Source organism: Homarus americanus, unplaced genomic scaffold (assembly GCF_018991925.1).
Source record: "Homarus americanus isolate GMGI-L3 unplaced genomic scaffold, GMGI_Hamer_2.0 scaffold59495, whole genome shotgun sequence".
Taxonomy (NCBI): Eukaryota; Metazoa; Arthropoda; class Malacostraca; order Decapoda; family Nephropidae; genus Homarus; species Homarus americanus.
This window is the reverse complement of record NW_024732415.1, coordinates 1285414-1299230: the sequence shown is the minus strand read 5'-3', so window position 1 is coordinate 1299230 and position 13817 is coordinate 1285414. Positions and strand designations below refer to the sequence as shown.

Below are 13817 nucleotides of genomic sequence, written 5' to 3'. Positions count from 1 at the left end.
AATAGTGGTTAGTTACATAATGATTCTTTAAATTGTCGTCAACAATCGTCAGTCTTCTGTTGCGAAGAAGTGACGTATTTGTCCGATTCCAGAAGACGCAATTTGATTACGTGGAGGCGAGCAGAGAGCTGCCTCACGACGCTTCACGCTACAGTGACAAACACTCACTCAGGAATCCGGAAGCAAGAGCGTCTCGGAGTGGAATGTGTGCGAGATGAATGACGGGCGCCACCACTCTGACAGAGGCTGCCCCACAGTACCCCGCCACGACAGTCCGCCCCACAATACTCCACCACAAGCCGCTCCACTGTACCCCGCCCACTGTACCCCGCCACAAGCCGCCCCACTGTACCCTGCGGCACGGCAGTCCGCCCCACTGTACCCCGCCACGACAGTCCGCCCCACAATACACCACAAGCCGTCCCACTGTACCCCGCCACAAGCTGCCCCACTGTACCCCGCCACAAGCCGCCCCACTGTACCCCGCCACGACAGTCCGCCCCACAATACTCCACCACAAGCCGCCCTACTGTACCCTGCCACAAGCCGCCACACTAGCCACAAGCTGCCCCACTGTACCCCGCCAGCCGCCCCACTGTACCCCGCCACGGCAGTCCGCCCCACTTTACCCGCCACAAGCCGCCCCCTGCCCAGTCCGCCCCAGCCGCCCCACTGTACCCCGCCACGGCAGGCCGCCCCACAATACCCCGCCACAAGCCGCCCCACTGTACCCCGCCACAAGCCGTCCCACTGTACCCTGCTACGGCAGTCCGCCCCACTGTACCCCCGCCACGACAGTCCGCCCCACAATACACCACAAGCCGCCCCACTGTACCCCGCCACAAGCTGCTCCACTGTACCCCGCCACAAGCTGCCCCACTGTACCCCGCCACGACAGTCCGCCCCACAATGCTCCACAACCACAAGCCGCCCCACTGTGCCCCGCCCCACAAGCCGCCCCACTGCCAGTCCGCCCCACTTTACCCCGCCACAAGCCGCCCCACTGTACCCCCACGGCAGTCCGCCCCACTTTATCCCGCCGCAAGCCGCCCCACTGTACCCGCCACGGCAGACCGCCCCACAATACCCGCCACAAGCCGCCCCACTGTACCCCGCCACGGCAGTCCGCCCCACTGCCCCGCCACGTACGCCCCACTGTATCCCGCCACGGCAGTCCGCCCCACAATACCCCGCCACAAGCCGCCCCACTGTACCCCGCCACAAAAGGCCGCCCCACTGTATCCCGCCACAAGCCGCCCCACTGTACCCCGCTACAAAAGGCCGGCCTGTAGTTCCCCGCCCCCAATATCCCACTCCAGGCCGCCCCACAGCACCCTGTCACGCACCGATAGATATAAGAACAGCACCATCCCATCTATTGTTAAAATAATAAACAACTGATTTATGTACTGCACAGCCCTGTAAATGTATTCACTGCATATTATATCATTATGTCTAAATCAAATGTAAGTCTGCATATTTTCAGCCACCGGCTGCAACTCTATTAATAAACCGTTTATTGTTATTATTATTATTATTACAGTTCGCACCCGACGGTTGAGTTAGGCTGGATCCAGCAGGACTCTGGCCCGGGTAACACACAACCGCTGGGGATCATTTGAGGCGTGTGTATCTGTCCTTCACCAAGGTCGCGCAGGTAAAAACTCCAGGAAACCTGGTCACGCCCTGCTGGGTGCGGGCATTTAAAACGACAGGAAGGTCGAGCAACTCATCCGCGAGGGAGAGATAACCATATCGGGATCACCTTAAGATTAAGGGCACAGTAATGAACGGTCTTGGCAACATTAGGAAGGACACAACGCGCTCATGTTGAGAAGTACCGCGAACAAGGCGGCGTTATGACGTTAAATCTTAGAGGGAAAAATATAACGCGGACCAATTTACCCTTAACACTGACCTTGCCCTTAACTAAATCTATCCTAACTTAACCGTACCAAGATCTATCCCAACCTAAACTTTATTAAATTTATCCTAACCTAACAAAACCTTAACTAGATCTGTCCAAACCTAACCTAACCTAACAAAATCTATATTAAGTTTGGATGGATTAGGTCGTCTGCTTTTAATAAACCAACAGACATTTTAACCAATAGAAGAACAGCATTAGAATCGAACAACCCATCTGCCTGTCATTTAGCTCCGCCCAGTGATGACGTCAATAGCCAATGATCAACAACATCCTAGTCTTATGTCCTGCTATTGGCTATTTGTTAGTGTTACACGTCACTAGATGGCGTCAGTAATTTTCCTATATATAAAAAAACATACTTTAAATTTCTAACCAAAATATTAAGGACAACCAAACCTAACCTAACCCGATCTAACCTAACCTAACTCGATCTAACCTAACCTAACCCGATCTAACCTAACCTAACCCGATCTAACCTAACCTAACCCGATCTAACCTAACCTAACCCGATCTAACCTAACCTAACCCGATCTAACCTAACCTAACCTGATCTAACCTAACCTGATCTAACCAAACCTTTCCGGGTCAATGCAGTTTCTTTGGTGGATAAACGGCATTGGAAACTGTATAGCTCCACTCTATACACGTATACCTATCTACCTGCATAACCTATACACATGTTAAACTGTATACCTGCATAACCTATACACATGTTAAATCTATATAATGATTTTATTGACAATTTTACCATCGGTGGAACTCACTGTTGGGTGCGTCTGGAAGCAAGAACTCAGGTATGCTAGTGATATATAATTTACCTGTGTTTAATTAGGGTTTAAATCTGTCATTGGTTCAGGTGTAGAGCAAGGTGAGCCGGTAATCATCCCAAACCACTTGTTATGCGGTGAACAATAATGCTATCTCTTGTTTTTATTGTATTTACCAGTTTTATCTATGGTTATTTTTGCATTGCATACATACAGTGTAAATGTATTTCTGCGGGTAATATAACGCATTTTTGGTAAGGTTAATTAACTAGGATTAGCTTGAGTGTTATCTGGGCTTTTTAAATGTTATCAGTGTAGTTACTCTCATGAAGTGGTTTAACTTTTTTTTTAAGAATGATTGTATTTCTCTATGTATGAATGTAGTGGTAGGGTAATAATTTATAAACAATATCCACGAGTAATTGTACAAGTGTGGGTGTCAGGAGGGAGGTCGGCGGTGAAGGCTCTAGCCAAGCTCAGGAACCCCCCCTTCCCCGCGGCTCAGTTGCCAAAGCCAGGTAGGGCGGCACGGCTCCTGCCAGTCTCTCAGCTAGTTTTGACCTGGTATTTATAGGCGGAACAGTGCGCGAAGCTTGTGTCAGTGGATGTTGGTTGATTCGTGGTGTCTGAACCGTGAAGTGCCTCCTAGATTGGAGAATATTATGTGTAAATAAGCGTATTCTTCCACAACATCGGGAAGCGGGAGTTTGGGTAAGTACGTGTGTCCTCATCGAAATCCACCTGTTTGTTGTGTTTATATGACCACCCCTTTTACCTTGTAGGGTCGCAGGTACGCCCTCCTGTCAAGCCAGCCTTCCCAGGTGCACGTCTGATAACTTGACATTGAAAATATGCAGTCATAGGAGCATTAAAAGAGCGGTTATGGGATTAAATAGACATTGGGATGAAATGGACTCTGGATGTGGGTCATTGTGGGAGTGGGATTTGCGTTAATCTCTTTAGACTACGGAAGAGGATTAATTTTCTGGACTCTGGGGAGACCGGCGGTCATGTGTATGAATTAATCCCGCTAGAGATACGACACGTGCTGGGTATTAAAGAGAAGGGCGGGTTTATAATGCAACAGATATCGTCTACATGTATGTGTGAGGGAACCATGCACCAGTGTTTTGTCCCCCGTGAACCCCAGACTGAGATAAATTGATGTGGTCAACCCCGGGCATTTAAAACCGTAACCCGCCCCAACCTCCCCCCCCACACACACACCTTGTCATTAATTTAAAACCAACTCTAGAGAATATTAGTAGAAATTTATGCTATGTATTTTATTTAGAGTTTAATGTTTTTTTATTTTTTTTTGTGAATGGTTAACGGCAGGTGAGATTAATGTGTACTCCGCAACAACATCCTCGACCAGGTGGCCTCGTGCAATGGATGACCTTGGGCATGTGTGTGTGTGTGCGCGCATTCCCCCACCCCTTTTAGTATTGTGGGGGGGAGATATAGGTGGGTTGTGTATCTCTCCCCCACATCCCCCAACACACCCACTACATAGGCTGGGGAAGGCTTAGGGATATGTACACCTCTCCCACACACCCCGACACACCCACAACACAGACTGGAGGAGGGGTCATGATGTTTACACCTTCCCCACAAGCCCACAACCACAAATTACAGTTCAGTATGCCTCTAACTCCACCAGACCAGTAGAATATGTTACGCCACTGTTAGGTTGGTACCTCTGGTTGTGTGTGGTTATTTCAGCATAGATGTTTAGAGAGAGTTACTTGTTTGTATTGGTCAGAGATTCCATTGGTGTTAGTATGTTAAGGTAATTATTGACGACTGACCCGCCGCCGATTTTTCATAGTTTTAGTGGGTTTAATATTGGTCAGGGATTCCTTTGGTTTATATTGGTCAAAGATTCCAGTGTGTTTGATTGGTACCTGGTTCTGTCTGGTTAAAAATGGGTTTAGTGTGTTACCAGTTATACCTTGTGACCTGACCTCCACGCACTGTGACCTGACCTCCACTCAGTGACCTGACCTCCACCAACTGTTACCTGACCTCCACCCACGTTCATACCTCCTAATTATTCTCTCTCTCTCTCTCTCTCTCTCTCTCTCTCTCTCTCTCTCTCTCTCTCTCTCTCTCTCTCTCTCATGCACACACACTGGTCAGGAAGGAATTCGTATTATCATCGTCAGCACACACACACGTACGTTATTTTAAGAACGAATGCTCTCATTTTATCGCACCATTTCTTATACGACATGGTCTCTAGTTGTATATATAAGTTTTTCGTTATTATGTTGTATTTGGCGGTTGTATTTGTTGTGTTTATGGTTGTTGTAGTACTTGTGTTTTGTTGTTGTAGTTAACTTTATAATGTGGTGTCTGTTATGGTGGGCCAAGGGAGGGGGGGGGCTGTGTTGCTTTGGGTTAGGTATAGTAATGAAGAGATTTATGTGTGTATGTGTGTGTGGGAGAGGTGTGACTGTGTTTAGGCCATGTAGATGTATATGGGCGTGAGGGCGGTGTATAAGTGTAAGGGTAATATTAGGGCGGTGTGTGGGTGTATGTGGGGTGTGCCGGGTGGAACAGAAGGGTGTAACTCTACAACACTGCAGTTTTTTGTGATGCTATCATAGTCAACACTCATAATAGGATGGTCGTAGGATGGTGTGTAGGAGGAAGGGCTCGTAGGATGGTTTGTAGGAGGAAGGGGGTCGTAGGATGGTATGAAGGACTCGTAGGATGGTGTAGGGAAGAGGAAGGACTCGTAGGATGGTGTAGGGAAGAGGAAGGACTCGTAGGATGGTTTGTAGGGGAAAGACTCGTAGGATAGTGTAGGGAAGAGGAAGGACTCTGTAGGATGGTGTGACCTGTAGGATGGTGTAGGGAAGAGGAAGGACTCGTAGGATGGTGTAGGGAAGAGGAAGGACTCGTAGGATGGTGTAGGGAAGAGGAAGGACTCGTAGGATGGTTTGTAGGGGAAAGACTCGTAGGATAGTGTAGTAGGACTCGTAGGATGAAGAAGAGGCGTATAGGATAGAGAGTTAGGTGGTCTAGGTTCCTCCCCTGTTTAAAATATCACTTCGGTTAGGTTAGGGTGTTTAGTCATCAGGTGAAATATCTCTAGGGTGGCTAATCTTCAGGTGATACACGTGTTTGTTAAGGTGTCTCAGAATCTTAATTAATGCTTAAGGTGTACACTATATTGAACCAGAATGTATAATTATGTTACAATCCAAACCTAACCAGATATTACATGTGTGTGTGTGTGTGTGTGTGTGTGTGTGTGTGTGTTTCTATATTTAAATGACTGTGTGTTTGTTTATGTTAGTGTATTTGTGTATCTGCCAGTGTGTTTGTATCTGTATTTCTGTGTGCATCTGTTTATGTAGAGGTGTGTGTGTTTGTTTTGTTTGTTTGTTTGTATGTATGTATGATATTAGTCCAAACAAGAAACAAAAACACCGGAAATCCCGTTATAGATTGACCAAAAATTGTAATGATCAAGAAAGGCATTGTTGTATTGGGGGGGGTAGAGAAGGGGTGACGTTGTGATGGGGTAGGGGGGTGTTGGGGTAGGGAAGGGAGGGGAGGTGTGTTGGGGAGGGTGTGTTGGGGGAGAGAGGAGGTAGTGGGGGATGGGAGGGTGAATCAGAGCGAGACCAGACGGAGAAAAGGGAGGGGAAGTGGGGGGGAGGGGGGATACTACTGGCCTGGTCTTAACTGGTCAGGTGGATCTTGTGCTGGGGGAGGGGGGCTCCTGGTCGTGGTCTGGTTAGGAGGTAGGTGAGACCACCCCATTATTCCTACCACCCCACCAATTAAGAACATAAGAACGGAGGAAACTGCAGCGGGCCATACTGGGCAGTCCCATTTACACCCAACCCCTATTGCTCATATATCTATCCAACCTATGTTTGAAGCTATCTGGCCATCCCATCATTCCTACCATCCCATTTTCCTTCTATATAACGGCTTTTCCTGTATATACTCCGTTAAATAGAGGTATTATTATGTTATTGGAGTATATACAGTATTAGGCATCTGAAGTATATATATATATATATATATATATATATATATATATATATATATATATATATATATATATATAAAAGTTTTCCTCAGGTCTTTCAACTTATATATGTGTGATAATTTGCGGTTACAGAAAAATGTGTGTAACAATGAGGAACGTGTTGATAATGTAATAATAATAATAAACGGTTTATTAATAGAGTTGCAGCCGGTGGATGAAAATATACAGACTTACATTTGATTTAGACCTTCTTTACTCACCCCCTCACCCCTCCCTCTCCTCTTCCTCCTCCTTACCACCACCGTGACTGAAGGAACCCAACAATGCTTCACTGTTTGATTAAAGTATTTCACAACTAACTCCTTCCAACCTGACCGTGGAGGCCAGGTGTCTGAATCCCCCCACCCCATACGCCCCCCCCCCCTCCAGGTAAACCACACCGTGACCTCCAGGCGACCTCCGGAGGCTGGCTGGAGGCTCAGTTACCTCTCTTTCTTAATGAGGTCGTTGCATTTTTGGAAAGGGGATGCACTACGGTTGTCATCGTCGTAGGGGTTGGCTGATAGGTCGTGGGGAGGGGGGGGGGGCAGGTTCTGGGAGGTAGGAGAGGTTAGTTAGCAGGTCGTGGGGGACAGGTACTTTTCAGGTCGTTAGGTACACGTCAGGTCCTGGGTCTAGGTGAACGGGCCAGTAGCTTCATCTCAGGTACAGGAGCTGAGAGATCTACCTGATGGGGGAGACCTACCTGATGGGGGGTGCTAAGAGGTTTAAATCACTGAATCACCTGAAGAATCACACCCCAGCTTAATCCGCCTGAAGATTAACCACCCTAATGCTATTTATTTCGGGGTGAGGTTAAAAGGGGTTAATCTTCAGGTGAAATAAGCTGGGGTGGTGATTTTTTTGGTGAAATAAGCTTGGGTGGTGATTCTTCATGTGAAATAAGCTTGGGTGGTGATTCTTCATGTGAAATAAGCTTGGGTGGTGATTCCTCATGTGAAATAAGCTTGGGTGGTGATTCTTCAGGTGAAATAAGCTGGGGTGATGTTCAGGTGATTCAAATGGGCTTTTCCCACGTGATGGAAACTTAAACGGGTAAGAAATAGTGAGCGAGGCGGTATACAGCAGTTTCCCCTACCAATTCAAAGAAAACGGGGATTTCTATAAATAGCAGTATTAGCTATTCGTTCATCAATAAATAGCAGATATTGGCTATTTGTTTATTTGTTCGTCAGTAAATAGCAAGCTTTGGCTATTTGTTAATTCGCTGAGTAATACATACATATAATAGCAGGTGTTGGCTATTAATGTTTATTCGTTTGTCAATAAATAATAGCAGGTGTTGGCTATTAATGTTTATTCGTTCGTCAATAAATAGCAGGTTTTAGCTATTTATGTTTATTGAGACTCCTGGATCACTTGATTATTGCTATTTGTTGTCTTAGCACTTTATTGACACTGTTTCCACCTGTGTAAGTTGAGGATATGAACAGGTGTCAAGAAGATGGCGTCAGGTGTCAAGAAGATGGTGTCAAGCGTCAAGAAGATGGCGTCAGGTGTCAAGAAGATGGTGTCAAGCGTCAAGAAGATGGCGTCAGGTGTCAAGAAGATGGTGTCAAGAAGATGGCGTCAGGTGTCAAGAAGTTGGTGTCAGATGTCAGGAAGATGGTGTCAAGAGCCGCTACGGACACAGTTGGCGTAGCTACGTTCGTGTGTTTATAAAGACTAGTGGTTGGAATGGAACGCCTGGCGCTCCTGATTGCTTGTGCTGGCGAAGGTATATATAACGGGTCGGTGTTTTGAGAGAGAGTGTGTGTGTGTGTGTGTGTGCGCCAGACATCTATGAGGGCAGGGACCTGTATGGAGATTTAGATAGATAGATAGATAGATAGATGTTTCTCTCTCTCTCTCTCTCTCTCTCTCTCTCTCTCTCTCTCTCTCTCTCACACACATACACAGTGTCCTTGAGTCGTGGTTTAGACAGAGGGTGGATGGCGTGGTTAGGATTTCATCAGAGCGTGAAAGGCGGATTTAATCAGCTGGATTTACCAAGTGAATTTAGGATTAAGGAATGATGTATCTTAAGCAGCATAGGTTTAGGATAAAAGGATCTTAATACTGATAACCCAGCTGTAGGATTAATGATGAGTTTTAGGTGGTAAGGATATATGGACTGCGGTAGGATTGGTTAAAGGAGGTCGTAGGATGTATGGACTGCTGGAGGATTGGTTAAAAGACACCGTAGGATGATGGACGTGTAGGATTGAATAAAGGAGGTGGTAAGGATATATGGACTGCGGTAGGATTGGTTAAAGGAGGTCGTAGGATGTATGGACTGCTGGAGGATTGGTTAAAAGACACCGTAGGATGGATAGATCGTAGTAGGATTGAATAAAGCAGGGTCGTAGGATTAATTACATGGATACAAGTCATCCCTTTCAAAACACTTTAAGTAAAAAAAAGTCGGCTTTGTTTTGGTATGGACGCTGGACGGAAGGACAACACCCACGTGGCATTGTTTACAAATAGAAAACAGCTGATTTATCGCGTTCGAGTTCCAGCTGACACATAACAGACCTTCAAATGTTGATCGCTGTCAGAGGTTTTTTTTGGGGGGGGGTAATAGATGGTGTTGGTGTCTTGTGGGTCAAGTTGATAGATAGGTGGTTGTGTGTGTGTGTGTGTGTGTGTGTGTGTGTGTGTGTGTGTAATACCGGTATGTATAAATTTGTATGTATGTAAGGGAGAAGACAGCACTCAGGTGTTCTCATAAGGAAGTGTTACAGGCAGGTGAACGTGATCAGCGGTCTAGTCTGTAATGTTTAGTGGATGACTCTCCCTGTGGTAAGCTGTCGACCTACACTACTATGTACTACTATTACTACTTTTTTACGTGGCCTCCAGCCTCCACCAATAGCCACACGTACACCGCCATTTTAGTACCTTAATATTAAATATATTAATACACAAGTAGCTACCCTGGCTGTGTTGAGTTAGTTGAGCCGCAGATCTATGCGGCATTCAGTGACTGTTGCCTCATAGACAATGTCTGCAACCGTTGTTGTCTTTGGGGCCGACGATCTCGTTCCCCTGAGGCAAAGCAATGCAGACCTAAGTAGAGAGGAGGACAGTCGACATCTCATCCAGGCTGTAACATAACTTCTGGGCTGCTGCTTCTGCCCAGACAACACCTCCGCGAGTCTTGTGTAGAAGCGTCTTGCACTTGGTCCCATCCTGCCAGAGGTTGTGAACACCAGAGGAGTGAAGCTGCCTTGATCCACATTCTGAATTCTCTTGGCTTACGCCCTAATCTTGTCGTTCTCGTTCCTCTTGTGTGTAGCCTCAAGACACAAGTTACGGTGACAAGCGGCCCTGGGGTCGAATATCCTTAACGTCAAAGAAGGCTCGCTGTCCTCGCGTCCAGAATCCTGGAGTGCTGACGTCCACACGGGTTTCGTTAGTTGTGTTGGAAATCCTGTGACGGAAGTTCTGACCGTCCAATGGCAGGAGGGTCAGTTTCACCGAGACATCGTGGCAGATTTCATTCAGTAAACTTGCTGTTAGATCCCTTACTTATGCCCCATGCATACGACGCCCCCTCACCATGGCGTGGTCAGTGTCATAAGATGGGCCACACGCTTTGGGAGGGCAAACCTTCTACTGGTCTACCGTACCTTAGAGCAATGGCATCTGTGAATTCATGTTTATTTAGTACTACTACTACTACTACTGTCACTTTTTTCTCGTTTTTGCTGTTTTTCTTCGTTTTGTTTTTGTTGTTGTTCTTGGGTGGGGTCAGGTTAGGTTAAGTATTAGGCTAGACTAGCGAACAACCGACGGACGTATTGTGTGTCAACATGTTATAATGAGGTGGTGAAGGGAAAGTTGATCGCCCGTGCTGGCGCTGGGCAGTATTATGGTCATGATATATAGGTCATCGTCACTGTAGGCACAAGATTGACTGGCTGGGCATTCAATCACTTTTTTGTCGAGTTTGTGTGGGTGTTTGGTTAGGTTAGGTTAGGTTAGGTTTAGTCTGGCCAGGCAGGGGGCTACAGCAGGTGGGTGGACGTGACCAGGTTGAGTATGTGCAGGTGGGCAGCTCTCACAGGTGGGGGAGGCGGGGAGTTCACATACCTACTGGAACCCACAGCCCGAGACAAGCAGATGGGTGGGTAGGTAGATAGATAGATAATTTGATAGATATTTATTCAGTATAATCACCATACAAGTTTATATTAATATAACCTGTATATAGACGATGTAGATATATACGGAATATATACAAACAGTGCAGAGGGGGGGGGGGTAGTGGGGTGGATGTAGGTGTTAGTAAAGGGAGGGAGGGGGTGGTGCGAGGGAGGGAAGGAAGGAATTACGTCTTGGGAGAGAGAGGTGGGGCTTGGAGGGGAGGAGGTAAACACAGCGAACTAAATTACAGGAGAGAGAGAGGTGGAGGATTACTTGGTGGAGGATCATTTACTGGAGGTGGAGGCAGCTAAATAGTGAAGTAATCTGGTCGTCCTTGCCTCCACCACCGGAATCTTGGAATGTGGCCACGGCCCCAGCATACCTTAGGGTGCGCATGTCACTCCGCGCCCGTTTTTACCCCGTCTCTCTCTCTCTCTCGAATATAATTATAATAATCTGTCGTCGTGGATTATTATTATTATAGGCGTCGCTTGTGACCTTGTACTTAACCTCGTGTCACCTGAAGATCAGTCACCTTTATTTTATTTCACCTTAATCATTTAATGCTAACCAAACCTACTCTAATCTAACCTATTGATAACCTAACCTAACTGAACCTAACCTAAGCTAACCTCACCTAACCACCTCGCATCAGCTGAAGATTAGACACCCTTAGTTTACTTCACCTTGAGATGAAATATGTTTAAGTTTTTATAAGTAATGTATTTAAGTGTGTATTAGTAGTGTATATTTTAAGTGTACAAGTACTGTATGTTAATGTATTGAAGTAATGTATGCTTGTAAGAGGTTTTAAGTAATGTTTATAAGTAGGTGTTTATTTAGTAATGTCTGTGTGTAAGTGTATGTCGGGGTGTGATTGTCGTGTGGTTGGTTGTCATTGCAGGAACCTTGAATCACTTACAGCCACCAATCACCACTACACCTTGTTATGGTCTGTCGCCACAACAACACCACCACCACCATCACGTGTTTTGTCCTCACCATTATCATCACCACCACGTGTTTTGGCACCACCACCTCCATCATCACTACTACTACTACCACCACCACTACCACCACCACCACTACTTGCATTAACCACAACTGACGTGAACATGGTGTGTGTGTGTGTGTACCCATTGTGAGTCCGCACATAACTTACTGGTGTCACGGTGGGTGCAATAAGGCTTCCAGGAACTGTGTTTATGAAGCCTGGGTGGGCGGTGGGAAGTCTCTCTCTCTTTTTCTCTTTCACAGTTTCTTATTTTTTGTGGCTGCGTGAGGGAGAGAGAGAGAGAGTGAGTCACCCCCTACACCATGGGAGGCATCACATAGAGGGTGGGTACAGTGTGTGGGTCTTCATAATGATACAGGGTGTGTTAGTCATCCAGCATAATGAGATGGCGGTGACTAAGTGGGCCCTATCCATGGTTAAGTGGGCCCCAGTCTATGGTTAAGTGGGGCCCCAATCGATAGTTAACCCCTTGAGTACGATGATTTAACCAACTGTAACCACAACTTCTACCCCGCCTCCTCTTCCTCCCGTCATTTAACCAATTACCTGTACTTTTCTGTCTGTCTACCTGTCTGTCTCTTTATACCTGCCTGTCTCTGTATACCTGTCTTTCGCTGTCTACCTGTCTGTCTGTGTACCTGTCTGTCTTGTCTGTGTACCTCTCTGTCTGTCTGTCTGTCTGTCTGCCTGCCTGTACCTGCCTGCCTGCCTGTCTGTCTGTACCTGTCTGTCTGTGTACCTGTCTGTCTGCCTGCCTGTCTGTGTACCTGTCTATACCTATCTGTCTGTGTACCTGTCTATACCTGTCTATACCTGCCTGTCTGTGTACCTGTCTATACCTATCTGTCTGTGTACCTGTCTGTCCTGCGGCTGGGAAAGTGAAATTATTGCTCACGCTTCCACCATCTGGGTCACACTAGCTTATTACACCGGTGACTGATTGACTGACACACTAACTGACTGACTGGTACTAATTGACACTGATTGACTGAAGCAATGACTGACTGACTGGGAGGTAATTTTATGGATATCAGTACAGTTAAAAGTGTTAGGTGTTTGACTGGCAGAATCTAACTGGCTCTGACTGACTGTATAGCGGACTGACTGGGATCACCTGAAGATTAACCACCTTATCACTTATTTTTTGTGAAGAGGTTAGTGTTAGGTTAGTATTAGGTTAGGTTAAGGTTAGGTTAGGTTAAGTTAGTATTAGGTTAGGTTAAGGTTAGGTTAAGTTAGTATTAGGTTAGATTAGTGTTAGGTTAGGTTAAGTTAATCTTCGGGTAACATAAGCTGGGGTGTCGATTCTTCAGGTGATCTACTAATTTACTGTGACCACACCTGTATAAGCAGTAGGTATAGTGGGGTAGGAGGGGGTGGGAGAGGGGTAGGAGGAGTAAGGGAGAGGGGGGTGGGGGTAAGGGAGAGGGGGGTGGGGGTAAGGGAGAGGGTATTTTTTGAGGTTGTCAGTACAGTATATTGTTTTTTGGGGGTGACTCTCTGTGGCCTTGTCCCCCCTTCTCCTCCTCCTCTCTCTTCCTTCCCCTCCTTCATCCCCTCCCCCCGTTCCCCCTCCTCCCTCTTCCTACCCCTCCACCCTCCCTCTCCTTCCCCCTCAACCCCCCCTCCCCCCTCACTGATATTGTAGGAGTGGCTGGCTTGTTCTTCCTCTATAAGGTTTAATGCGTTGTATTGGTGTGACGTGTCGTGCCTCCCTGTCCTCCTAGGCCCCAGTCCTATTAGGCCCCAGTCCTATTAGGCCCCAGTCCTATTAGGCCCCAGTCAAACTAAGCCCTTACGTAACCCCCAAAACTGCAAACCTAACCTAATCTAAGTCATGCTAACCTAACCTAACTAAACCAAACCTAACTAAACCAAACCTAACCTAACTAAACCTAACCT

The 13817-nt window shown here is 46.7% G+C and overlaps 1 protein-coding gene across 1 annotated transcript; it reads left to right on the top strand.

Moving 5' to 3' along the window:
• The first annotated feature begins 218 nt into the window (after positions 1-218).
• Positions 219-1292, top strand: LOC121868493 (extensin-like). The gene has a single exon (XM_042369156.1). The coding sequence runs from the start codon at positions 219-221 to the stop codon at positions 1290-1292; it is 1074 nt and encodes a 357-aa protein (XP_042225090.1).
• The last annotated feature ends 12525 nt before the right edge of the window (positions 1293-13817 follow it).

What these genes read in the sequence shown, in the direction of transcription:
- LOC121868493 (XM_042369156.1), top strand. Translation starts at nt 219, where the DNA reads ATGACGGGCGCCACCACTCTGACAGAGGCTGCCCCACAGTACCCCGCC.